At 41.6% G+C, this 25,527-nt stretch overlaps 1 protein-coding gene across 4 annotated transcripts in view; it reads right to left on the bottom strand.

The window, feature by feature from the left end:
- SLC41A3 (solute carrier family 41 member 3) overlaps positions 1–25,527 on the bottom strand; it is a 104,233-nt gene that overhangs the window by 61,109 nt on the left and 17,597 nt on the right. For 3 of the 4 annotated variants that reach the window (XM_037153063.2, XM_037153071.2, XM_037153045.2), the window contains exon 2: positions 15,349–15,635. In XM_037153063.2, coding sequence (XP_037008958.2) covers positions 15,349–15,603 — 255 coding nt within the window. In that variant the 5' untranslated portion in view covers positions 15,604–15,635. The remainder of the gene's footprint in view (positions 1–15,348; positions 15,636–25,527) is intronic. The other variant, XM_037153054.2, reaches the window with a different exon arrangement.

Here is a 25,527-nt window from a genome sequence, read left to right as displayed (position 1 = left end):
CCAGTCGGGTGTCTGACTCTTCATCTGTCGCCTGCACTGTCCATCTTCTCAGGACCCTGAGACCTACCAAGGCTGGACCCCAGCACCTAATGTATAAGGAGAGCTTAGGTAGCAATAAGAAAAAGAATACCTACTCCACAGAAATAAGAGCAAAGAATATAAAACAGAAATATCCAAAGATATTCAAGCTTACTCATTTATAAGGAATGCAAATTACACTAGAATGGACATAGTAGGCAGGCCTCAATGATGTCCCAGTGATCCTTGCTTTATGTACTGACCTTGCATGTAATCTCTTCCCTCAAGTGTGAGCTGAGCTCAATGACTTGCTTCTAGCCAAGAAGCAAAGATGATACTTCTGTGATTAGGTTTCAAAGGAGTGATTTCTGTGTTGCTAGCAAACTCTATTTCCTTCTCAGACCATATACTTTGACAGAGCAAGCTGCCATGTTGGAGACATCCACAGGAGAAAGAAATGAAAGTGACCTTTGGGCAACAACCAGTGAAGAACTGAGGCCTTCAGTCCAATAACTGTCCAGGAGCTGAATTCTGCCCACACCACTGAGTGAGCAGGAGAATGACTAAGCTCATGGCTGACATTTTGGCTTGTAGCCTCATGAGAGACCATGAAGCAGAAAAACCACCTAAGCTGGATCTTGGCCCACTGCAAGCAGGAAATAATACATGAGTGATGTTTCATGTAGCTAAGTTTGGAGATAACTTGTTACACAGCAATAGAAACTAATACAATATAAAATGAAATGCAATTTTCCATCTATCAGATTGTTAAAGATCAATGAGGCTGAAAATAGACTATGCTAATGGGTGCTCGAGTTAGAGGGAGTATAACTGGTCCCATTCCTAGGACAGGTGACCTGATGCTGTTTATCAGAGTCACAAATGCATATACCCTTTGACCCAGCACTTCTATTTGCAACAGTTTAACCTATTCATTTATCAAATGTCAAGGTTATTCACTGTAGTATGTTAGAAATACTAATTTAAGTTGCTGGTTATTAGGGTTAGCCTTAATCCAAGATGGTTGGTGTCCTTATAAGAAAAGAAAATTTAGACAAAGATTTGGAAGACGATGTGAAGACACAGGGAGAACACAGCCATATATATACCAAGAGAAGCCATAGAAAGAACCAGCCCTGCTAATACATTCAAGTGGGACTTCTAGAATCCAGAACTGAAAAAGTAAGCTTCTGTTGTTTAAGCCCCTGAATATGTGATATTTTTATGGCAGCCTAAGAAAACTAAATACATTGTTAAACTTAAAAGCACATCAGAGGGAAATGGTTAAATAAATTTTCATATATCTATATGATGGGATACTGAACAACCATTTAAAAAAGGAAGTTTTTAGTATATATTTTTACAATAATCTCCAAGATGTATTACAAAGTGTAAAAAGCATAGCACTCAACAGTTTGTATATGATACCACTCGAGAAAAAATATACAGGGACAGGTGATCAGATATAGATACTTGCTCGTACATGCATAAAATACTTTCAGGAGAAAAGGCAAACACCTGAGGTCTGCTGGTTGTCTCTGGGTAGACTATAGAGCCTTCTCCCTGTGCATACTTGTGAACCTTTTGAACACTAAATCACATGAATATTTTATCTTTTCCAGAAAAAAAGAAACAATAAAAAAGTGCATCCTCTATTCTCAGACAGTTTACATTCAAACTGAGCAGAGCATCAGATCAATGCATAAAGCAACAGGATATGGCAAATATTCTATGAGATGCAGAAGTGATGCCCTGCATGAAGTTGAAATGTTGGGCTAGTGCTTAAGCAAAGGCACCATGAAACACTGCCTATGTGAAATGGGCCAGGGAGGATAACAGGAGGCCTCTCCACTCATAGTTAGTAGAAAAGAAATCATAGTTAGTAGAAAGAGAGGGGACAGCCCAAGTGATGAAAGCCAGCCTGGCTGGGTAGAGCCACAGAATGGCAGCCATGCCAGCATTGAGCCTGTAGGGCATCAATGAACCTTTTTATCCTTCCTCACAGACCCCAAGTGAACAAAGGAACCCACCTCAAGGGGCAGATGACCCTCTCTTCTGCTCAGCTCAATCAGACCCAGCCAGTTACGGCCATTCCATTCCCTTTGCCTGTGTTTGGTTTCAAAGTAGGATGTGCCTCAAATCTGGCCGCTAAAAAGTTGGGAGCTCTCATAAGGAAGTATCCTTATGCTTAAGAAGGAGGAACCAGAACAGGTGGCCCACTCATCTCTTTCTGGACATGACATGGCCATGAGAACAAAGCTGATCTGGCAGGAATTCAGAATGATCCTGGATTGTAGATATCATTGGTTGGTGATGACATCACTTTCCAACCTGGAATCACTGTGTCCTGAAAATCTCTTTTTGGGAGATGACATATTCCCTTCTTATTCAACCCAATATTGGTTGTGTCTTCTGGTGCTTGAGGCTAAAACTATCCTAACTGATACAGCTGATGTGAGCCCAAGACTCTCAGGTGTCCATTTTAGAAGTCTGGGTTTTATCCCATTGGCAATAGAGAAATCAAAAGAGATTTTACAATTCAGAAAGATCTGCATCGTGGAGATTCCCGACAGAGCACTCAGGCAGTGATCCCATGTAGGATGCAGACAATCCAATGGCACATGGAAGAAATGCTGGGATTAATATTTATACCTAATTATTCTTCTTCTGTGTAAGTTTTTGAGAATATGCACAGCACTAGATGTAACAGATTATTAATGAAAACAAGAATAACAACAGTTAACCTTCACTTGGTGCTTTCTAATGGGAGGCACTGTTACAAGCATTTTATAGCCCTCTTAACAACCTTATAGATAAGTTCTAATTTACAGGAGAGAAAACTGGGAAATAGAGAGCAACTGGTTTAAGTAAGTAAGGTCAAACTGAAACCCAGTTAGTTGAGCACCAGAGTTTTGGCTCTTAAGTAATACAGTATACTATTACACTGCCTCCTCATATGTAATTCATAAACCTACGTGTGTATGTGCTTGTGTCTGTATGTTTGATTTCTAAACCAATGTATATATGTATAGGGGATTTATATATATGAATATGCATATAATATCAATGTATATATAAATATACACATATTTGTGATATATATGTGGGTATGTACATCAATGTGTCTGTGTTAACCAGTGTTTCTACCAGTATAACACGCATTATGTTATACTGGTAGAAACACTCCAGTATAACACTCATTATGTTATACTGGTAGAAACACTCGATAAAATAGGTTTCTTGAAAATCACTGGTATAAAGAATGGACTGCAGAGAATAAGGCCAGAGTAAGGAGGGAGGTAAGGAGGCTGGAGGCTGGTGGTGAGGGTGGTGGGAGGTAGCTGTAGAGTAGGAAATCCATGGGAGGAAATCTTTGGGATATAGAACTGGGACATGAAAGTCAGGTGTGGATGTACTCAAGGTTATAGCAGTGCTGATGGACCATGGACTAAAGAAGACTGTGGGGTTAGGGGGCATCAGGCCATTGGCAGGAAGAACACGGATGAGGGTCTGTGGTCACAGACAGACCAAACACAGAGAACAGGAATGAGTCAGACTGGGACAGGAATTCCAAGAGACAGCCATCCCGGGGCCTGATGAGGTCCAGGTAGAACCTGGGAGTGTAGTTCACAGTCACTGGTGCTGTGATGTTTCGAGGAACTGGAAAGCTAGGATATTGGGAGGGTCACCAAGAACCCCAGTCGAGACACCTGGAATAGGCAGCAACCACTGATTGTGACTATGAGGGAATATGGGTACAATGTTTCAAGAGTTGCCAGGTTTTCAAGATAAAATAGGAATTCAGATTTTTACATGCAATGTCCTAATTTTTAAGTGTTCCTTTAAAAAAATTAAACCACCAGCCTTAAAACTAAGTGGCAGACTAGGATTCAAACCTTGACTGGTTCCAAATCAGTGAGGAGCAGGACACAGAGACCCCTGTGGTGCAGAGAGTTTTTGTGAGTGAGGCAGACACGGAGACTGTTGGACATGTCAGCCCTGCTTCTCCCAGCTTGTCCCACTCAAGACCATCTTTGTTGACAGCAAAGATGTAGCCAGTAATGACTTAAAGTATTCTTGGGTAATATGATTTTCTGGGGAAGACTTCTGAAGATCATGCCGAAGAAAGGAATGGGGCTTTGATGGAGGGAGAACAGGAAACATACGGTACGTGGATAACTTTTTTTTCTCATTTTTTTTATTTAGTTATATTTTAAGTACAGTTTTTTGTCTATTTCTCCCATTCCAGCCCACCCCGTCCCGCACTCCCCACCTCCCCCCTACTCCCCCAGTCCTCGTCCCTGCATCCCTCACATTTGTTCCCCCAAATCCTTCCCCCCTTCCCCCTTAAATTTCCTTCCCTCTCCCCTCTGGTCATTGTCCCCTTGTTCTCTATTTCAGTGTCTTTGGTTTTATTCTGCTTGCTTGTTTGTTTTGTTGTTTAGCTTCCTGTTAAAGGTGAGATCATATAGTATTTGTCTTACAACACCCGGCCTATTACACTCAGCATAATGCTTTCCAGTTCCATCCATGTTGTTGCAAAGGGTAGTAGCTCCTTCTTTCTCTCTGCTGCATACAATTCCACTGTGTATATGTACCACAATTTTTTGATCCATTCATTTACTGATGGGCACCTAGGTTGCTTCCAACTTTTGGCTATTGTAAATTGTGCTGCTATGAACATTGTGGTGCATAGGTTCTTTGAAATTGATGTTTTAGGATTCTTGGCTAACCCTCCTTGAGATCTTCATTTCTATGTTTCCACTCCTGATCTAGCTGTCCTTTTAGTTTGCTTTCGTTTTAGGTGTGGTTGTTAATAACTGTGAGTTTGTTGCCTTTCACTGTTCATGTTTCTTTAACTTCTTTTTCTTAGATAAGTCCCTTTAACATTTCATATAATAAGGGCTTGGTGATGATGAACTCCTTGAATTTGGTCTTATCTGAGAAGCACCTTATCTGTCCTTCCATTCTAAATGAAAGTTTTGCTGGGTAGAGCAATCTTGGTTGTAGGTCTTTAGATTTCATGACTTGGAATATTTCTTTCCAGCCCCTTCTTGCCTGTAAGGTCTCTTTTGAGAAATCTGCTGACAGCCTGATGGGGACTCCTTTGTAGGTGATTGTCCCCTTACCTCTTGCTGCTTCCAGGATTCTCTCCTTCATTTTAATTTTGGCTAATGTAATTATGATATGCCTTGGTGTGTTTCTTCTTGAGTCCAACTTTTTTGGTACTCTCTGGGCTTCTTGGATTTCTTGGAAGTCTATTTCCTTTGCCAGATTGGGGAAATTTTCTTTTATTATTTGTTCAAATAGTTTTTCCACTGGTGGTTGTGTCTTTCCCCCTTCTGGTACCCCTATAATTCGGATATTGGAGCGTTTATAGATGTCCTGGAGGTTCCTAAGCTTCTCCTCATTTTTCTGAATTCTTATTTGTTCATTCCTTTCTGTTTGATGATTTTTTTCTTCTTCCTTCTGGTCCACTTCATTGATTTGAGTCCCAGTTTTTTTTTCTCTGTGTTTTCTGTGAAATTCATTCATTTTCCCTTAATTTAGCCTTCATATGTTTCTCTAATTTGTGGCTATAGTCCACCAGATCTGTGAGGAAGCGATGACCAGTGTTTTAAACTGTACGTCTGAGAGATTTTGCTATTTCTTCATTCACTTAGATTTATCTCTGGGGCTTTGAGGTCTTCCCTCGACATTTTGTCTGTTCTGGCCTTTAAGTGGGAAGCCAGATTCTGGGATATAATCCTAAGCAGTGGAATTGCTGGGTCAAAAGGCAGGTCGATTTTTATTTTTCTGAGAAAATTCCATACTGTTTTCCATAATGGCTGTACCAGTCTACAATCCCACCAACAGTGAACTAAGGACCCCTTTTCCCCACACCCTCTCCAACATTTGTTGTTTGTTGCTTTATTTATGATAGCCATCCTGACTGGTGTAAAGTGGTATCTCATTGTGGTTTTAATTTGCATCTCTCTGATAGCTAATGATATTGAGCATTTCTTCATGTGTCTCTGAACATTCTGTATGTCCTCCTTGGAGAAGTGTCTGTTCAAGTCCTTTTCCCATTTTTTAATTGGGTTAGATGTCTTCTTAGAGTGGAGCCGTGTAAGTTCTTTGTATATTTTGGAGATTAAACCTTTGTCTGAGGTATCATTGGCAAATATATTTTCCCATACAGTTGGTTGTCTTCCTAATTTAATACTGTTTTCCTTAGCCAGGCAGAAGCTTTTTATTTTGATGAGATCCCATTTGTTTATTCTTTCCTTTATATTCCTTGCCCTAGGGGACATATCAGTAAAAATGTTGCTGTGTGAAATATCTGAGATTTTCTTGCCGATGTTTTCCTCTACAACTTTAATAGTGTCATGGCTTATATTTAAGTCTTTTATTCACTTTGAATTTGTTTTGGTGTATGGTGTAAGTTGGTGCTCAAGTTTCATTTTTTTTAATGTAGCTGTGCATTTCTCCCAACACCATTTGTTGAAGAGGCTATCTTTATTTTATGTTATTGCACCCTTTGTCAAATATTAATGGACTGTAGAGAGTTGGGTTGATTTCTGGACTCTCTGTTCTGTTCCATTGGTCTATGTGCCTGTTTTTATGCAAGTACCAGGCTGTTTTGATTACAGTAGCCTTATAATACAGTTTGATATCAGGTATTGTGATGCCTCCTACTTTGTTCTTCTTTTTCAAAAGAGCAGCTGCTATTTAAACTGGTTTATGGTTCCATATAAATTTTTGAAGTGTTTGTTCTATGTCTGTGAAATATGCCATTGGTACTTTAATAGGTATTGCATTGAATCTGTATATTGCTTTGGGTAGTATGGACATTTTGATGATATTAATTCTTCCAATCCATGAACACGGTATATGTTTCCATTTGTTTGTGTCTTCCCTGATTTCTTTATTCAGTGCTGTGTAGTTTTCTGCATACAGGTCTTTTACCTCTTTGGTTAGGCTTATTCCCAGATATTTTATTTTTCTTTTTGCTAAATCTAATGGGATTTTTTTCTTGATTTTTGCTTCTGCTGATTCATTGTTAGTATACAAAAATGCCTTTGATTTCTGGATATTTACTTTGTATCCTGCTGTTTTGCCAAATTCATTAATTAGTTCTAGCGGTTTTTTAGTAGAGTCTATAGGATTTTCCATGTACATTATCATGTTATCTGCAAACAGTGACAGTTTTGTTTCCTCCTTTCCTATTTGAATGCCTTTTATTTCCTTTCGTTGCCTAATCGCTGTGGCTAAAACTTCCAAAACTATATTGAATAGAAGTGCTGAAAGTGGACATCCTTGTCTTGTTCCTGATCTTAGTGGAAAAGCTTTTAACTTTTGCCCATTGAGTATGATGCTGGCTGCAGGTCTCTCATATATGGCCTTTATTATATTGAGGAATGCTCCCTCTATTCCCACTTTGCTGAGTGTTTTTATCATAAATGGGTGTTGTACCATTTCTTTAAAAAAATTTTTTATTAATTATGCTGTTAGTTGTTCTATTCCCCCCTCCATTCCCCTCCACCCTACTCCCCCATCCCCATCATTACCCCCCCTTTAGTTTATGACCATGTGTCTCAAGTCCTTTAGATTCTATATTCCACATACTATTCTTGCCCCCCATCTATTTTCTATCTACTGTCTATGCTACTTATTTTCTGTACCTCCTCCCCCCATCTCCTCCTCCCACTCCCCTGTTGCTAACCCTCCTTGAGATCTTCATTTCTGTGTTTCCACTCCTGATCTAGCTGTCCTTTTAGTTTGCTTTCGTTTTAGGTGTGGTTGTTAATAACTGTGAGTTTGTTGTCCTTTCACTGTTCATGTTTCTTTAACTTTTTTCTTAGATAAGTCCCTTTAACATTTCATATAATAAGGGCTTGGTGATGATGAACTCCTTGAATTTGATCTTATCTGAGAAGCACCTTATCTGTCCTTCCATTCTAAATGAAAGTTTTGCTGGATAGAGCAATCTTGGCTGTAGGTCTTTGGATTTCATGACTTGGAATACCTCTTTCCAGCCCCTTCTTGCCTGGAAGGTCTCTTTTGAGAAATCTGCTGACAGTCTGATGGGGACTCCTTTGTAGGTGACTGTCCCCTTAGCTCTTGCTGCTTCTAGGATTCTCTCCTTCATTTTAATCTTGGCTAATGTAATGATGATGTGCCTTGGTGTGTTCCTTCTTGGGTCCAACTTCTTTGGGACTCTCTGAGCTTCCTGGATTTCCTGGAAGTCTATTTCCTTTGCCAGATTGGGGAAATTCTCTTTATTATTTGTTCAAATAAGTTTTCCACTGGTGGCTGTGCCTTTCCCCCTTCTGGTACCCCTATAATTCGGATGTTGGAGCGTTTAAAGATGTCCTGGAGGTTTCTAAGACTCTCCTCATTTCTTTGAATTCTTGCTTCTTGACTCTTTCCTGTTTGGCCATTATTTGCTTTCTTCTGGTCCACTCCATTGATTTGAGTCCTAGTTTCTTTTTCATTGCTATTGGTGTCCTGTGCAATTCCATCCATGTCCATTAGTTTCGCCTTCATATATTTGTCTAATTTGTGGCTATAATCAACCAGTTCTGTGCGGATCCTGATGACCAGTGTTTTAAACTGTGAATCTGAGAGTTTTGCTATTTCTTCATTGCTTAGATCTATGGGCTCTGGGGCTTTGAGATCTTTCTACATTTTTGGTCTGTTCTGGCCCTTTAAGTGTGAGAAGAGGTGCCTTGGAATCCCAGGTCGCTGGGTTGTGACGCTGTATGTGGGGGCGTGGTCAGAGCTGGGAAATGGCGGCGCCCTCCACAGCCGCTCGCCGAGGGGACCCGCCGAGCCCAGGTCCAACCGCCCACTCCCTCGCCTGTCCGCTCGCACACAAATGGGCGACCACAGTCAACACGCAGCACCGCTTCCCGGCTGTCTCCCCCACGGTCGCTCGCCTGGTGGCTTGCTCGGTTGCTCACTAGGTCCAACCCTGTGCCTGGATTCCGCGTGTCTGGATTCTGAGCCTGAGTCCGTCTGACCGAGACCTTCTGTGCAATGCCTCACCAGCCGCTGGTTTCGCCCCTTACCGGTCAGGTTGAAGAATTTGTTGTTAACGGACTTGCGAAAAGTTCAATTTTCCGTGTTCTGGCTGTGTTTTCTGTTGCTAATATTTAGTTGTCTCTAAACTTGGTTGTGTGAGAAGGCACAGCCCATCCACCTATGCCTCCATCTTGGCGGAAGTCGGTGTTGTACCTTATCAAAAGCTTTTTCTGCATCTATTGATATGATCATGTGGTTTTTGTCTTTGCTTTTGTTTATGTGATGTGTTACATTTACTGATTTGTGAATGCTGAACCATCCTTGCATCCCTGGGATGAATCCCTCTTGGTCATGGTGTATGATCTTTTTGATATATTGTTGGATGAGATTTGCCAATATTTTGTTGAGGATTTTAGCACCTATGTTCATGAGCGATATTGGCCTGAAGTTTTCTTTCTTTCTTGTGTCTCTCTCTGGTTTTGGACTTAGGATGATGATGGCTTCATAAAAAGAATCTGGGAGTTTTCCATCCTTCTGGATTATTTGGAATAGTCTGTGGAGAATAGGGGTTAGCTCTTCCTTAAATGCTTTGTAGAATTCTCCTGTGAATCCATCTGGTCCAGGGCTTTTGTGTGATGGGAGTTTTTTGATTACTGCTTCAATTTCTTTTGCTGTTATTGGTGTGTTCAGATTTTCTGTTTCTTTTTCATCAAGTTTTGGAAGATTACATTTTTCTAGAAATGTGTCCATTTCCCCTAGATTTTCAAATTTCTTGGCATACAGTTCTTCATAGTAATTTCTAACGATCCCTTCTATTTCTGCGGTATCTGTTGTAATCTCTCCTCTTTCATTTCTGATTGTGTTTATTTGAGTCCTCTCTCTTCTTTTCTTGATGAGCCTACTTAAAGGCTTGTCTATTTTGTTTATCTTTTCAAAAAACCAACTCCTGGATTCATTGATCTTTAGAATTGTGCTTTTATTTTCTATGTCATTTAGTTCTGCTCTAATTTTGGTTATTTCCTTCCTTCTGCTTGCTCTGGGTTGTCTTTGTTGTTGTTCCTCGAGTTCTTGTAGGCGTAGGGTTAGGTTGTTTGTTTGAATGTTTCTATCTTCTCTAGGTAGGCCTGTATTGCTATAAACTTCCCTCTCAGGACTGCCTTGGCTGTGGCCCATAAGTTTTGGGTTGTTGTGAGTTCGTTTTCATTTGTTTCCAGAAACTTTTTGATTTCTTCCCTAATTTCCTTCTTGATCCATTCATTGTTTAATAGCATACCATTCAGTCTCCATGATTTTGGGTGCTTTGGGTTTTTTCCTTTGGGGTTGGTTTCCAATTTCAGTCCCTTATGGTCAGAGAAAATGCTTGGTATGATTTTAATTTTCTTGAATTTGTTGAGGCTCGTTTTGTGTCTTATCATGTGGTCAATTTTTGAAAATGCTCCATGTGCATTTGAAAAGAATGTGTATTTAGCTTCTTTGGGATGAAGGGCTCTATATATATATCAGTTAAGTCCATTTCATCTAGGGTGTTGCTTAATGCCACAATATCTTTGTTAATATTTTGTTTGGAAGATCTGTCCATTTTTGATAGTGGGGTGTTAAAATCCCCCACTATAATTGTGTTGCTGTCTATATCTTTCTTGAAGTCCTCTAAGATTTTCTTGATATATTTTGGTGCTCCTATGTTGGGTGCATATATATTTACGATGTTAATGTCTTTTTGGTGGATTCTTCCCTTGAGTATTATGAAGTGACCTTCTGGGTCTCTCTTTATGGTCCTCTTTTTGAAGTCTATTTTGTCTGATATGAGAATTGCTACCCCAGCTTTTTTTTCTTGTCCGTTTGCTTGGTAAATTTGTTTCCAGCCTTTCACTTTTAGTCTGTGATGGTCCTTTCTCCTGAGGTGGGTCTCTTGTAGGCAGCATATGTGAGGGTCATGCTTTCTTATTCATTAAGCTATTCTGTGTCGTTTGATTGGACCATTTAATCCATTTACGTTTAAGGTTATTATTGCTAGGTACTTATTCATTGACATTTTTGTACCTGTGTTCTTCTCTGTCTCTCACTTTTCCTTCCTTTCCTTAAAGTAGTCCTTTTAGTATTTCTTGTGGGACTGGTTTAGTGGAGACATATTCTCTTAGACTTCTTTTGTCTTGGAAGCTCTTTATTTGGCTTCTATCTTGATTGATAGCCTTGCTGGGTAAAGTAGCCTTGGTTGTAGGCCTCTGGTTCCCATTACTTGGAATATTTCTTGCCATTCTCTTCTTGCTTGGAGTGTTTCCATTGAGAAGTTAGTGCTAACCTTATTGGGGCTCCCTTGTATGTTATTTCTTTTTTCTCCCTTGCTGCCTTTAAGATTCTCTCTTTGTCTTGGAATTTTGCCATTTTGATGATGATGTGTCTTGAAGTGGGTCTCCTTGGGTTCCTCTTGATTGGGACTCTCTGTGATTCCTGGATTTGTGTGACTTTTTCTGTCATCAAATTAGGAAAATTTTCTCTCATTACTCTTTCAAATGTTTTCTATTCCTTGTTCTTCTTCTCCTTCTGGTATCCCTATTATTCGGATATTATTACGTTTTACATTGTCTTGTATTTCTGTTAATCCCTCTTCATTCTTTCTAAGTTTCTTTTCATTTTGCTGCTCCTTCTGTGAGATGCTTTCTACTTTGTCCTCCAGCTTGCTAATCCTATCCTCCGCCTCTTCTATCCTACTTTTGAAACTATCTACTGTGTTCTTCAATTCAGAAATTGTATTCTTCATTTCCTCTTGTCCCTTGGAGATAGTTTCTATTTCCTTTTTCATGTTGATATAGTTTGTGGTGAAATCACTGTAGCTCCCCTGTAGTTTTTGGTAGCTTATTGTGAGCTCTTTGAACTTCGTGACTATCAGTCCTTTGAATTCACCATCTGTTAGTTGATAGCTTCTATTTCATCTAACATTCTTTCTGAAGCCTCTGCTTTTTCTTTTATTTGGGGATTGTTTCTTTGTCTTCCCATTGTTTGTGAGACTGTTCTTGTTGGCCTCAACTTCTAAAATTGATCTGTTCTGACTCCCTGGTTTTATGCTGTGAACCTCTGTGGTATACTGCCTGTGAATTTCAGTGGTGCAGACTCCTTAAGGTATCTTGATGTTCTTTCTCCGTTTCCACCTCCTCCTTTTATTGTGTATGTGTAATCAGTTGTAGGAGGAGGCAAACTGGTTTATGACAGCATAAGAGTTTTTTATGATATTTACAGTCACAGCTGGTAGAGAGGAGATAGGCAATCTTTAGAGTGTATATTGTATTAATGGTATTCTTCAGCCCAACTTGACACTTTTAGGAGAGGATGGACAAAAGATAAGCCTCTTGTTGGGGAGGGAAAGCTTGTTAGTTGTAACTAGAAAGCAGTGAGGTTTTAGATGGTCAGATTTTGAGGTAAGGTGAGTGTAAGGATCGGTAAATAGGTGTGGTGTGTGAGCAAATCAAATTAACCACTACAGTGATAGAATTCAGGGACCTGTACAATGGGCTAAGATCCGGGAGATGTGTTGTGAAGTATTTACTGTTGTATAGATCAGCTATTATTTACACTAATATTAGAGCAGCACTCATATAACAATCTCTATGTGATCTGTCTGAGTAGGGGGTATAGTGCTTTAGGTAGTGTGCTAAAGGAAAACAAGTGGTGTGTAGTTTAGAGGGTCAGCAAAGCACTGTGGAGGAAAGGACAGGGGGAGCCTGTCTAATAATACAATATATCTACTAGAGACTAAGAAGCCTCTACAGAAAGAGGAGGAATACAGAGATATTACTAGAATATAAAAGAGGTGAAAATAATGAAAAAAATATACATCTCCTCGTGGCTTCTCTGCTATAGGAAGGTGAAGTTTGTTTCTCTGTCTCTACTGTTGACATGCCCCCTCTTTGGGTCCCATTCTGGTCCTTTCACAGTTCCTAGTTGTTTGTGTCTCTTGCGGGTAAAAGGAAACGAAGCAACATATAATCAAATGAAAAGGCAGGAGAGGGGATACGAAAGCAATTAGTTTAAGAGGAAAGGGAGAAGGACTAAAATGGAAAAAAAGAGGAACAAAGTACAGAAAGATAAAGCAGTGATAAAATTTAAAAATATATAAGGTTACTAAACTAATGCACAAAAAAGTTACTAAAAAAAGGAAAGAAAAACCAAAATTTAAAAAAAAACCAAAACAAACAAGCAAACAGCAAAAAACAAACAAACAATAACAACAGCAGAGAAACCCTTCCCTTGTTGGTTTCAAACTGTCCAGACTGGTTTTTCTAGTTGTAGCAGGATCTGTGTGCTGGGATGCTGGCGCAAGTGCGCGCACCAGCCAGGCTACCAGATTGGGGTGTGGGCACCTGCACACTTGCTGGGCACACTCCCGGAGCAGTCCGGGACTGCGCCACCTGCGCTTCCAGGTCCTCTGGCGCCGGCCCCAAAGCACTTCCCGATCCTAGTGGCATCGGCGAGAAACTGTCTGGCGCTTCCCGGTCCAGTAGCACGGGTCCAAAGATCTCTGCGCCAGTGTGCGCAAGAATACGGCAATGCGCTTCCCTGGATCTTAGGCCCCGGCCCCGAAGTCTCCGTACCCAGCGCGTGCCTGCCAGCAAGAAACCGGCAGGGAGCTTCTTTGTTTGGTGGCGCCGGCCCGAACTCTCTACGCCCGCGTGCGCTGGTCCTTCTGGGACCTGCGTAACCGGCTGTGGGCTTCCCAGTCCCCCGGTGGTGGCTCAGAGGCCTCCGCTTCCACCAGGCCTTCTGGGACCTGGAGTAACCGGCAGGGCACCTCCCATTCCCATGGCCAGTCCCCAACTGCCTCCACTTTCCCCCTGGCTCGCTGCAAGGCCAGATAGGAAGCAAGCCAAGCTGCCCTGGCAGGAGAACACCTCAGTCCACTTTCAATAAAAAAACAAAATGAAACAAAACTCTCCAGACAGCCTGTCTCTCATTCCCGCTCAGTCCCCAACCAGACCCGTGATGCCAGTGCGTCTCTGGATTCTTCCAGGCTTGCGATCACAGAGTCTGCAGTTGAACCGGGCCCTGTGTCTGTGTACCCCTTCCCAAAAATGCAAGCTGGCAAGCTGACAGGTCTCTGCCCGGTGTTGTCCAGTTTTGCTTATACGGGAAGCGGGGGAGCTGCTGGCCCGTGCTGGTGGCCACTGGGGCCGCTGGGTGCCCAAGCTCCTGTGGTAGACCTCTCTGGTGTTGGTCTCAGACCGATGGCTCTGGATCCCGGCCATAGAGGCAGCACCCGGGCCACCTGGCCTGGGGCGCCAGCCCCCGCCGCTTTGTCTTTACTCTCGTCCCCAAAACCCCACTGACCTGCTGCTTTCTGGTGTTTCAGCGTCCAACACAGTCTCTGTTCTTTTAATTTCACAAATGCTGGATAACTGATGGATTAGTGTGCTGCTTTTCTACAGATCTGCCAGGATTTTCACCCACGAGTGCGGGAGCTAGAATCCGCTCCCTCTTACTCCGACGCCATCTTCCTTCCTCCCGTGGATAACTTTTGTATCTGATGGGTAACACCCAGTTCCTCACTCTATGGGGTTCTGGTAAGGTGTAAACCAAGGGACGCCTGCCTCACCTCAGAGAGTGAACACAACATAAGTCAGACTGGCCAAACAAAGAATGCCATCCCTCAGAGAACAGTGACTGGAATAGGAGTGGACATTTGACATCACACTTTTGGCAATTGATATGGATATTGACAAAGACATCTATCTCTTTTTTTAAAAAGTACACATGCAAAGGATAGATTGCAAAGGGCCACCCTACCCAGAGCTGAGAGAGAAAGAGCCAGCATCCTGATATCATTTAAGCACTTGGATTATGCCATATGTTACATTCAAACTCTTAGATATTTCCATTGTATTAGCTAATAAATTGTCTTTCAAAGTTTAATCTAGGTTATATTTAGTCTCTGTCACCAGTAATTAGAAGAACCTTTACCAACTTATAAAACAGCTGTATCTGAGAAGAGGATGCCCTGGCCCATGTTCCTCAAGCTGGCAGCCAACATGTAGCTGCCATTCTTTAAGGCAGGGGTGTCAAACTCATTTTCACTGGGGGCCACATCAGCCTTGCAGCTGCCTTCACAGGGCCAAATGTAATTTTAGGACTGTATAAACTTTAGGAAACTGTAAGTACTCCTTAACAAGGGGCAAGGAGCTCCGTGCTGCTGCCAGGTAGAAACAAGGTACTGGGCCAGATAAAATAAGGTGGAGGGCCGAATTCAGCCTGCAGGCCTTGTGCGTGCCACCTGTGCTTTAGGGTGAGATTGGACAGTGCCCCCACCACCATCATCCACATTTAGTTCCCTCTTACCTGGAAATAGTTCAAAAGTATGCCAGCCCCAGACAGTCCCAGGCCTGAAAACATGAAGGGCACTGTCACCTGAAAGCCAATGGCTAAGGCAGTCTCCCTACTGAGCTCAGTCCTCAGTGGTTTAGTGGTCACTTTCTGGCTCTCAGGGATACTTCGAGGTCCATCTTCTGAGGCTGCAGCGAGTCTTCTTGGGTTGAGGGTGTATGGCAGCCCTACCACCTCTGGCCTCCGCTGTCGGGTTTTTGTCCCATCCATGCGAGCACAGCTGAGCTCCTTGTAGCCTTAACCTGGAGACACAAAGCAACAGGGATGGTAGGACAGAGTTCTTGACCCCCAGTGGGGCTGATAACTGTAAGTCCTCAGGCCCTTCTGTCTAACAGAGGCTGGCATTATTCTGGTCAATCCACAGCCCTTCATTTGGTGACTACTCCATATGGTCTCCTACAACCCCAATTTACAAACTTTTAAATTTAATATGCACACATTTGAGAAAAATACAAATACAGAACAGAGCATTAAAATATGTGAACTGGAACCAGCAAACCAGTGATATAAGGACCCATGAAAATTCTCTCCTTCAAAAAACCAACAGAAAATTGTTGTTTATCACTTTTTTCTTGGTCCGTGACCACCTCTCCCCCCACCCCCAGTAGAGCTTTTTGGCTAAATGAACTAGGTTATTTGAAATTTCCAATTTCTAATGTTTCATTATTTCTATACCCTTTCTCTGTACTAAAATTATCAACAAAATTGCTGATAAAGGAGAGGTGTAAAATAGCAATACAAAGATGTGAACGTTGGTTAATGTTAGAATCCTGGGAGTTGCCATCAGCTAAAAAAGAACTAGTGGGAGGAGGATGTGGCTCCTTGCTCAAAGACTTAGAGCTCTGCTCTAGTAGCCACATCCTGCCTGTGGCTAGGTCAATCCAGGTATCACATCCTACTGTTTTGTTGGATGATAAAACACCATTTGCTATTGAAGAAGGGGGTCGTTCTTTGCAATAAATCAATGTTATCATGAAAGGGTAGTACACATTTCAAATTATAGGAAACTTGGAGCTTTGAGAATTACATATACATGTGAAGGTGTTTGTGGTCAAGACCTTTTACTACTAATAGAAAATAATATATCATCATAGAAGAGAATTTGGAAAATACAAAAAGTGGCAAAAAGGAAATAATTCAAAGTCCTCTCCTCTGATATATTGAGAATAGCAATTTCTTCTGCTAGTATATATATGTGTGGGTACATATGTGAGTACATATACATGAAGATTTTGTTTTAGAAGTAAATACTCATATGTATTTACAAAATGGAAATCATGTTATAAATAATTCCCATAATCGCATTACATAGGAACAATTTTTATTCTTGCTTTATTCACTTAAAATAACATTTTAAGAATTTTTGTTGTTGTTTTCTTAATTTTTATTTTTTTAATTTATTTTTTATTGATTATGCCGTTACAATTGTTCTATTCCCCCCTTAATTCCCCTCCACCCTACCCCCCCAATCCCCACCATTACCCCCCCTTTAGTTTATGACCATGTGTCTCAAGTTCTTTAGATTCTGTATTTCCCATACTACTTTGCACCCCCATCTATTTTCCACGTACTGTCTATGCTACTTATTTTCTATACCTCCTCCCCCTTCTCCTCCTCCCACTCCCTTGTTGCTAACCCTCCTTGAGATCTTCATTTCTATGTTTCCACTCCTGATCTAGCTGTCCTTTTAGTTTGCTTTCGTTTTAGGTGTGGTTGTTAATAACTGTGAGTTTGTTGTCCTTTCACTGTTCATGTTTCTTTAATTTCTTTTTCTTAGATAAGTCCCTTTAACATTTCATATAATAAGGGCTTGGTGATGATGAACTCCTTGAATTTGGTCTTATCTGAGAAGCACCTTATCCGTCCTTCCATTCTAAATGAAAGTTTTTCTGGATAGAGCAATCTTGGCTGTAGGTCTTTGGATTTCATGACTTGGAATACCTCTTTCCAGCCCCTTCTTGCCTGGAAGGTCTCTTTTGAGAAATCTGCTGACAGTCTGATGGGGACTCCTTTGTAGGTGACTGTCCCCTTAGCTCTTGCTGCTTCTAGGATTCTCTCCTTCATTTTAATCTTGGCTAATGTAATGATGATGTGCCTTGGTGTGTTCCTTCTTGGGTCCAACTTCTTTGGGACTCTCTGAGCTTCCTGGATTTCCTGGAAGTCTATTTCCTTTGCCAGATTGGGGAAATTCTCCTTTATTATTTGTTCAAATAAGTTTTCCACTGGTGGCTGTGCCTTTCCCCCTTCTGGTACCCCTATAATTCGGATGTTGGAGCGTTTAAAGATGTCCTGGAGGTTCCTAAGACTCTCATTTTTTTTGAATTCTTGCTTCTTCACTCTTTTCTGTTTGGCCATTATTTGCTTTCTTCTGGTCCACTCCATTGATTTGAGTCCCCGTTTCCTTTTCATTGCTTTTGGTTTCCTGTGCAATTCCATTCATTTCAATTAGTTTTGCCTTCATATGTTTGTCTAATTTGTGGCTATAATCAACCAATTCTGTGAGGATCGTGATCACCAGTGTTTTAAACTGTGCGTCTGAGAGTTTTGCTATTTCTTCATCACTTAGATTTATAGGCTCTGGGGCTTTGAGATCTTCTTGAGCCATTTTTGGCCTGTTCGCACCTGTTAAGTATGAGGAGCAGAGCGTTTGTCTCCCAGGTCGCTGGGTTGTGATGCTGTATGTGGGGACGTGGTCAGAGTGGAGAAATGGCGGCCCCCTTTGCTGTTTCGCGCTGCTGGGTGAGGAGCAGAGCCTTAGGTGGTTCACCAGGGCCGGGCCACTCTGAGTTACTGGGTTATGACGCTGTATGTGGAGGCGGGGTCAGAGCCGGGAAATGGCAGCGCCCTCCGCTGCTGCTCGCTCCTGGTCCAATCGCCCACTCGCTCGCTTGTCTATCCCGCTTGTCTATCTGCACATGAATGCGCGGCTACAGTCAACCCACAGCCCTGCTCCCTCGCTGTTTATCCTCGGTCGCTCGCTCAGTCGCTCACTAGGTCCAACCCTGCGCCTGGATTCCAGGCGCCTGAGTCAGTCTGACGGAGTTTTCCTGTGCTACCCTGCTTCGCCAGCTGCTGGTTTCACCCCTCTTACTGGTCAGGCTGAAGAATCTGTTGTTAACAGACTTCCAAAAAGTTCAATTTTCTGTGTTCTGGCTGTGTTTTCTGTTGCTAATATTTAGTTGTCTCTAAACTTGGTTGTGTGAGAAAGAAAGGCATCTCCACCTATGCCTCCATCTTGGTGGAAGTCACATTTTAAGAATTTTTTATGTTAAATGTTTTTTGAAAACACTTTGAATATCTGTAAAATACTTCATTACATCAGCAATTCTCAAGCTTTTTGTATGCATCAAACTTATCTTAAAGACTCCATGACTGCTGGGCTTACCCAGAGTTCCTGAGTAAACTGGTGTCAGGTAGAACCAGGAACAGGCATTTCTAATAATGTGTTTGGTGATGCTGGCCTTGCTGGTTGGGAGACTACACAGTGGTTGACTAGATTATATAAACATTTTCTTATCATTGGAATTAGGATTATTTATCATAAATAACACTGGACTGAAAATTTGTTCACATGATAATTTTTGTAGTATAATTTTCTGTAATGGAAATAACTGACTAAAAAGCTGTGAACTTTTTGGACATTTTCAATATGTATGACCAAACTGATCTAGAAAACCTGTACCAAATACACTATATATGAATTCTCTTATTCTACCAAAGCCTTTTTGTCACTTAATTTATTCTATGTTTTCTAAGTATTTAGTCAAAATAATATTTCAATTTATATTTCTTTACCAGTGAAGAGAAACATCTCATTATTTTTTCATTATCTGTTTGAAAGAAATATGAACAAAAATATCTATGGTTGTTTTCTTCAAGCTTTTGGGAACTTAAGATTTTCCTTCTATGTCTCTAGGAACCCTTTATATGTTCAGGATATGAATCCCTAGTTGTAATATTTGCCACAGATATTTTCTCATCTCACCAGCTGTTTCTTTATTAATTTGCTGTTCTTGACAGAGTGACTTTTCAATTTTTATATAGCAAAGTTGGGTTTTTTTGTGACTTGGTTTGTTATTTAGAAAATAGGAGTCTTAAGATAAACTAAATATTTTTCCAATTAAAAAAAGCAACAGAAAATTTTCAGAATAAACTTTTTCAAAATTCTGGAAATCAAAGACTTGAAGCAACACAGATTTATTTGAGGGAAAATGCTGAGTCCCAGGAAGAACAGCAACACTATAATGTCCAAAATGTTTCAACTTGCCTTAGTCCCATCCTCTGCTCTTTCCCTCTTCAGCCACCCTAAAAACAGGAAGGAACCGAAGTGGTGGGTGTCCAACTTGTGGGCCATGGGCTGCAAGCAGCCCAGGATGGCTATGAATGAGGCCCAACACAAAATCATAAATTTACTTAAAACATTATGAAATTTTTTGTGATTATGTGTCATAATATATTCTAATGTGTGGTCCAAGACAACTCTTCTTCTTCCAGTGTGGCCCAAAGATGCCAAAAGGTTGGACACCCCTGGAGAGCTTTTTCAAAGCCTCATTCCAAAAGAATTTTCATTATTAGATCTGTTCTGTGGTTCAATAGAAGATCTACCTGCAGACAGTCTATATTTCACCTGACTTATAGATTGCTTAGTGTAAAAAGGTTTTTCCATTGGGGATATTTGTTGAAAACAATTATAGGCACTTTGTGGCTGCCTGAAACAGTAAATAATAGTTGGGATAAATAATACACTAACCAAGCCCTGGCTGGTGTGGCTCAGTGGATTGAGCGTGGGCCTGCGAACCGGAGGATCATGGTTTGATTCCCAGTCAGGGCACATGCCTGCACTGCAGGACAGTTCCCAGTAGGGGACACGGGAGAGGCAACCATACATTGATGTTTCTCTCCTTCCCTTCCCCTCTAAAGATAAATAAATAAAAAATTTTTTAAAAACAATACACTAACCAAAAACCTAAAAGGAAAAGCTAGGGAATGAGATATCTATACAGGCTTTTAAAAGTTCCTACATTATGTCTGGGAATCTAGAAGGCCACCCACAGTAAGCTGAATATATATATATATATATATATATATATATATATATATATATATATAATACCTGAGAAGGCCCTAAGCTCTCTCATCCCCAGCTAATTTGGGGGCTCTGCACAGGGAGAAAGTGAAGGTTAAGGCACAGTTGTAACTACCTGACTGAATGTAAAAGGTGTGCACAGAACCACTTGGCAAAGACTACGAGGCTTACTGGTTCTGAGCATGGTATTCAAGAAAATCTCTAACTAGCCATTACCTGACCACCGAGCAGAGATTTCAGTGACCACATACAATCAAGAATACTGACTAAAAATTAGTTCAGAAAGGTCACTAAACAAATAACAATTATAACAAGCAGCAATAACAAAAAACCCTAAGACGGGAGAATCTTGATTTGCCCAGTGGTCACATTATATAACTTTAAATGTCCAGTTTTCAACTTTAAAAAAAGATATGCAAAGAAACATTAAATTATGGCCCATATACCAGGAAAAAAGCTAGTACAAAAATTACCCCTGAGGAAGCCCAGACGATGACTAACTAGGCAAAAACTTTAAATCAGCTATTTTAAATATGTTTAAAGAACTTGAGGGACATGGGAAGGTGGCAGTGGAGCAGGACAAAGGATTTCGCTTCCCCCCATGCACCAGAGAAAAACTGGGCTGATCTGTGGAGGAGCGCAGTGGACAGCCAACAGGGACCCAGTATATAGGAAGGTAGGACTCCAGAAATTGGAGCAGACTCTGAATGACCAGACGGTGAGGAGAGAAGATGCCTGCAGGTCAATAAAGTCTGAGGGAACAGTGCAGAAGCCACAGGCCCTCTGCTGGGGCGGTCTGCCTCGGTCTCTGGGAGCCAAGGGCTGGCAGCAAGGTCCTCGGGAGAGAGCCAGTCATCAGCTCCCTCCCTACCTGGCTGGGCGCAGTTTCAAAAACTCCAGGAGAGATCTGTTCACTTGGAGTGTCAGAGAGGAGTGGGCATCAGGAAGCAAACCAGAGAGCACTGATCACATGTGGAGTCTGTAGTCGCAGGCTTGGGAGAATTTAGAGTCGCCATTGAGATCCCCCACAGCACTGGGAAAGGTTCCTGCCCAAGCCTGTGGGACCAGGGAAGCCTGGCCGGGAGCATGCGCCCATACCCCAGGCTCCGACAGAGAATCCTGGGGAGAGTCTGCTCTCAGTGGGGCGCTGGGGATAGGTGCAGGTCCGGATCTTGGGAAAGCACTCCTGAGACCAGCTGAGTTCACCAAGAAGGGAGAAAGGCCACACCAATCGCCGCTCACTCAGACTGCTGCAGCCAGTGTGACCAGAAAAAATGGTTTGACCAGCTGGAAACCAACAAGAGGTTTTTTTGTGGAGTTTTTTTTTGCTTTAAAAAAAAATCTTTTACTTTTTTTAACTTTAGTATTGTTTTATCTTTTAATACTTTTACCCTCTCTCCTTTCTTGTTTTATTCCTTCTTCCTTTCTTTCCAAATCTACCGCTTTTTCCTCCCTTCTGCTACCTTTTCTTCTTTCTTTTCACCCCAGCCCCCTAAGTGAGACAAAAGACTTGGAATGGCGAAAAGACCACAGTTGGACTCTAAGAGGGGCATCCCAAAAGTTGAGACAGACAGACAAAATTCACTTTGCTATAACAGAAAAACTACAAGTTACTGCATACTTGTATTTTTTCATTATTCTTACATCTTTTATGTTAATAGTATCTCTGTATTCCTCCTCTTTCTGTACAGTCTTCTTTACCTTAGCTGGATATATTGTATCACTTGACAGGTTTCCCCATCCCTTCAATCATAGTGTATTACTAATTTACTGTCCTTTACTTCCCCTTGCACAGTTAGCACACTATTGAAGGTCCAATACTCCCCAATCTTGGTATATCATAGATTCTGTCATATGATTGTTGCTCTAATATTATTGTAAATAATAGTTATTACATAGTATTGTAAATACTACACAATACCCCCCCCCAGATCATAGCCCACTTCATTGTTGCCTGAACTATAATACTGTAGTGGTTAACTCTATTTGCTCTCACGTAACACCTATTTACCATCCTTTATTCTCACCTTACCCCAGAATATGACCTCCCTCAACCTCACTCCTTTCTAGATCCAAATCACAAACATTCCGTCCCCAACAAGAGCCTTACCTTCTTTCCATCTTTTCTAAAAAGTGGCTAGTTGGGTTGAAGATTATGGCTATCTCTGTACATAGTCAGTGGATCACCTATCTCTTCTCTAGCTGCTGCTACTGTAAATATCATAGAATATTCTCCTGCTGTCATAAACCAGTTGGCTGTCCCCTCCAACTATCACACACACACAAAAAAGGAGTAGGTGGAAGCGGTGAACACCGGATACTCAAAGGAAGAGGAAACCAAACAAAAAAAGGAACCACCAACAGATAACAACAGAAGGTGAAGGAGGGAGTAGAAACCACACAAACCTCAACCCAAGACCTATCTGGAAATACAACTAAACAGTGGAGAAACTACCCAGGGCAAACAATTGAACAAGAGAAAAAGAAAATCCTCAAAACCCTGTAAACACAGGAGAAGTAGCTTCAATGCAACCCACCCTCACCAGCACAGTAAACTAAAAAAGGTAGTGGACAGAGGAACCATCAGTTCACCAGCTGGTGGGAAGGACCCACAAAAAGAAAAAGACACAGAAACAAAAAAACCCAAAGACAAAGTCAGAGCCAACATAAAGGACAGCTCAAGCCCAGCCAGCTGGGGAGATCAAGGAGACTACACCACTGAATCTCACATGTACTATACAACAGAAGTTCACACCATAAACCCAGGAAGCCAGAACAAATCAATTTAAGAAGCTGAAGCTAACAAGAAGAGTCTCACAAACAATGGGAAGACAAAGAAACAACCACCCCAAAAAAGGAAAGGAGGAAGCCTCAGAAAGAATGCTACATGAAATAAATAGAGGCAAGTCAGCTGTCAGATATTGAATTCAAAACACTGGTTATCAGGAAGTTCAAAGAGCTCACAATGAGCTACCAGAAACTACAGCGGAGCTACAATGAACTCACTGAAAACTATATCAACATAAAAAAGGAAATAGAAACTATCGGCAAGGGCCAAGTGGAAATGAAGAATATAATTTTGGAGCTGAAGAACACAGTGGAAGAAATCAAAAGAAGGATCGATGAAGCACAAGACTGGATCAGCAAGTTGGAAGATAAAGTAGAAGAAAAATCCCAGGAAGAGCAAGAAAAGAAAAAGACACTCCGAAAGAATGAAGAGGGATTAAGAGAAATGCAAGACAATGTGAAACGTAATAATATCTGAATAATAGAGATACCAGAAGGGGAAGAAGAATAACAAAGGATAGAAAATCTATTTGAGAAAGTCATGATGGAAAACTTCCCTAATTTAATGAGAGAAAAAGTCATACAAATCCAAGAAACACACAGAGTCCCAATCAAGAGGAACCCAAAGATGCCCACTTCAAGACACATCATCATGAAAATGGCAAAATTTCAAGACAAAAAGAGAATCTTAAAGGCAGCAAGAGACAAAAAGGAAGTAACATACAAGGGAGCCCCAATGAGGTTAGCTGCTGACTTCTCAATGGAAAAACTTCAATCAAGAAGAGAATGGCAAGAAATATTCCGGGACTTCCGCCAAGATGGAGGTTTAGGTGGATGTGCCTTGCCTCCTCACACAACCAAGTTTAGGGACAACTAAATATTAGCATCAGAAAACACAACCAGAACACGGAAAACTGAACTTTTCGGAAGTCCGCTAACAACAAATTCTTCGGCCCGACCGGTAAGGGGCGAAACCGGCGTCGGGTGAGGAGTTACAAAGGAGAGCTCGATCGACCCGGGCGCGGAATCCAGACGCGCGAATCCAGTCGCACGGGTTCCAAACCCAGGATTGGACCTAGTGAGCGACCGAGCGGCCCACCGGGTGAGCGACTACGGAGGAGTCAGTGGGGAGGGGGTGGCAGCGAGTTGACTGTGGTTGCCCGGTTGCGCGCGGGTGAGGGAGTGAGCGGTCGGACCGGCTCGGGCGCCAGTTCCCCGCTCTGACCACGCCCCCACATACAGCGTCACAACCCAGCGACCTGGGACTCCAAGGCGCCGCTTCTCTCACTTAAAGGGCCAGAACAGACCAAAAATGTGGCAGGGGGACCTCAAAGCCCCGGAGATAAATCTAAGTGACGAAGAAATAGCAAATCTCTCAGACGCACAGTTTAAAACACTGGTCATCAGCTTCCTCACAGATCTGGTGGACTATAGCCACAAATTAGAGAAACATATGAAGGCTAAATTAAGGGAAATGAATGGAATTCCACAGGAAACCCATAGAGATGAAAAAAAAACTGGGACTCAATGGAGTGAACCAGAAGGAAGAAAAAAATGTTCAATCAGAAAGGAATGAAGATATAAGAATTCAGAAAAATGAGGAGAAGCTTAGGAACCTCCAGGACATCTATAAACGCTCCAATATCCGAATTATAGGGGTACCAGAAAGGGGAAAGACACAACCACCAGTGGAAAAACTATTTGAACAAATAATAAAAGAAAATTTCCCCAATCTGGCAAAGGAAATAGACTTCCAGGAAATCCAAGAAGCCCAGAGAGTACCAAAAAAGTTGGACTCAAGAAGAAACACACCAAAGCATATCATAATTACATTAGCCAAAATTAAAACGAAGGAGAGAATCCTGGAAGCAGGCAAGAGGTAAGGGGACAATCACCTACAAAGGAGTCCCCATCAGGCTGTCAGCAGATTTCTCAAAAGAGACCCTTACAGGCAAGAAGGGGCTGGAAAGAAATATTCCAAGTCATGAAATCTAAAGACCTACAACCAAGATTGCTCTACCCAGCAAAACTTTCCTTTAGAATGGAAGGACAGATAAGGTGCTTCTCAGATAAGACCAAATTCAAGGAGTTCATCATCACCAAGCCCTTATTATATGAAATGTTAAAGGGACTTATCTAAGAAGAAGAAGTTAAAGAAACATGAACAGTGAAAGGACAACAAACTCACAGTTATTAACAACCACACCTAAAACGAAAGCAAACTAAAAGGACAGCTAGATCAGGAGTGGAAACATAGAAAT

The sequence above is a fragment of the Artibeus jamaicensis genome, unplaced genomic scaffold (genome assembly GCF_021234435.1).
Source record: "Artibeus jamaicensis isolate MK-2021 breed Jamaican fruit bat unplaced genomic scaffold, CSHL_Jam_final contig_3192, whole genome shotgun sequence".
Lineage (NCBI taxonomy): Eukaryota > Metazoa > Chordata > Mammalia > Chiroptera > Phyllostomidae > Artibeus > Artibeus jamaicensis.
The sequence above is the reverse complement of the archived record's forward strand: the minus strand, read 5'-3'. Positions and strand labels throughout refer to the sequence as shown.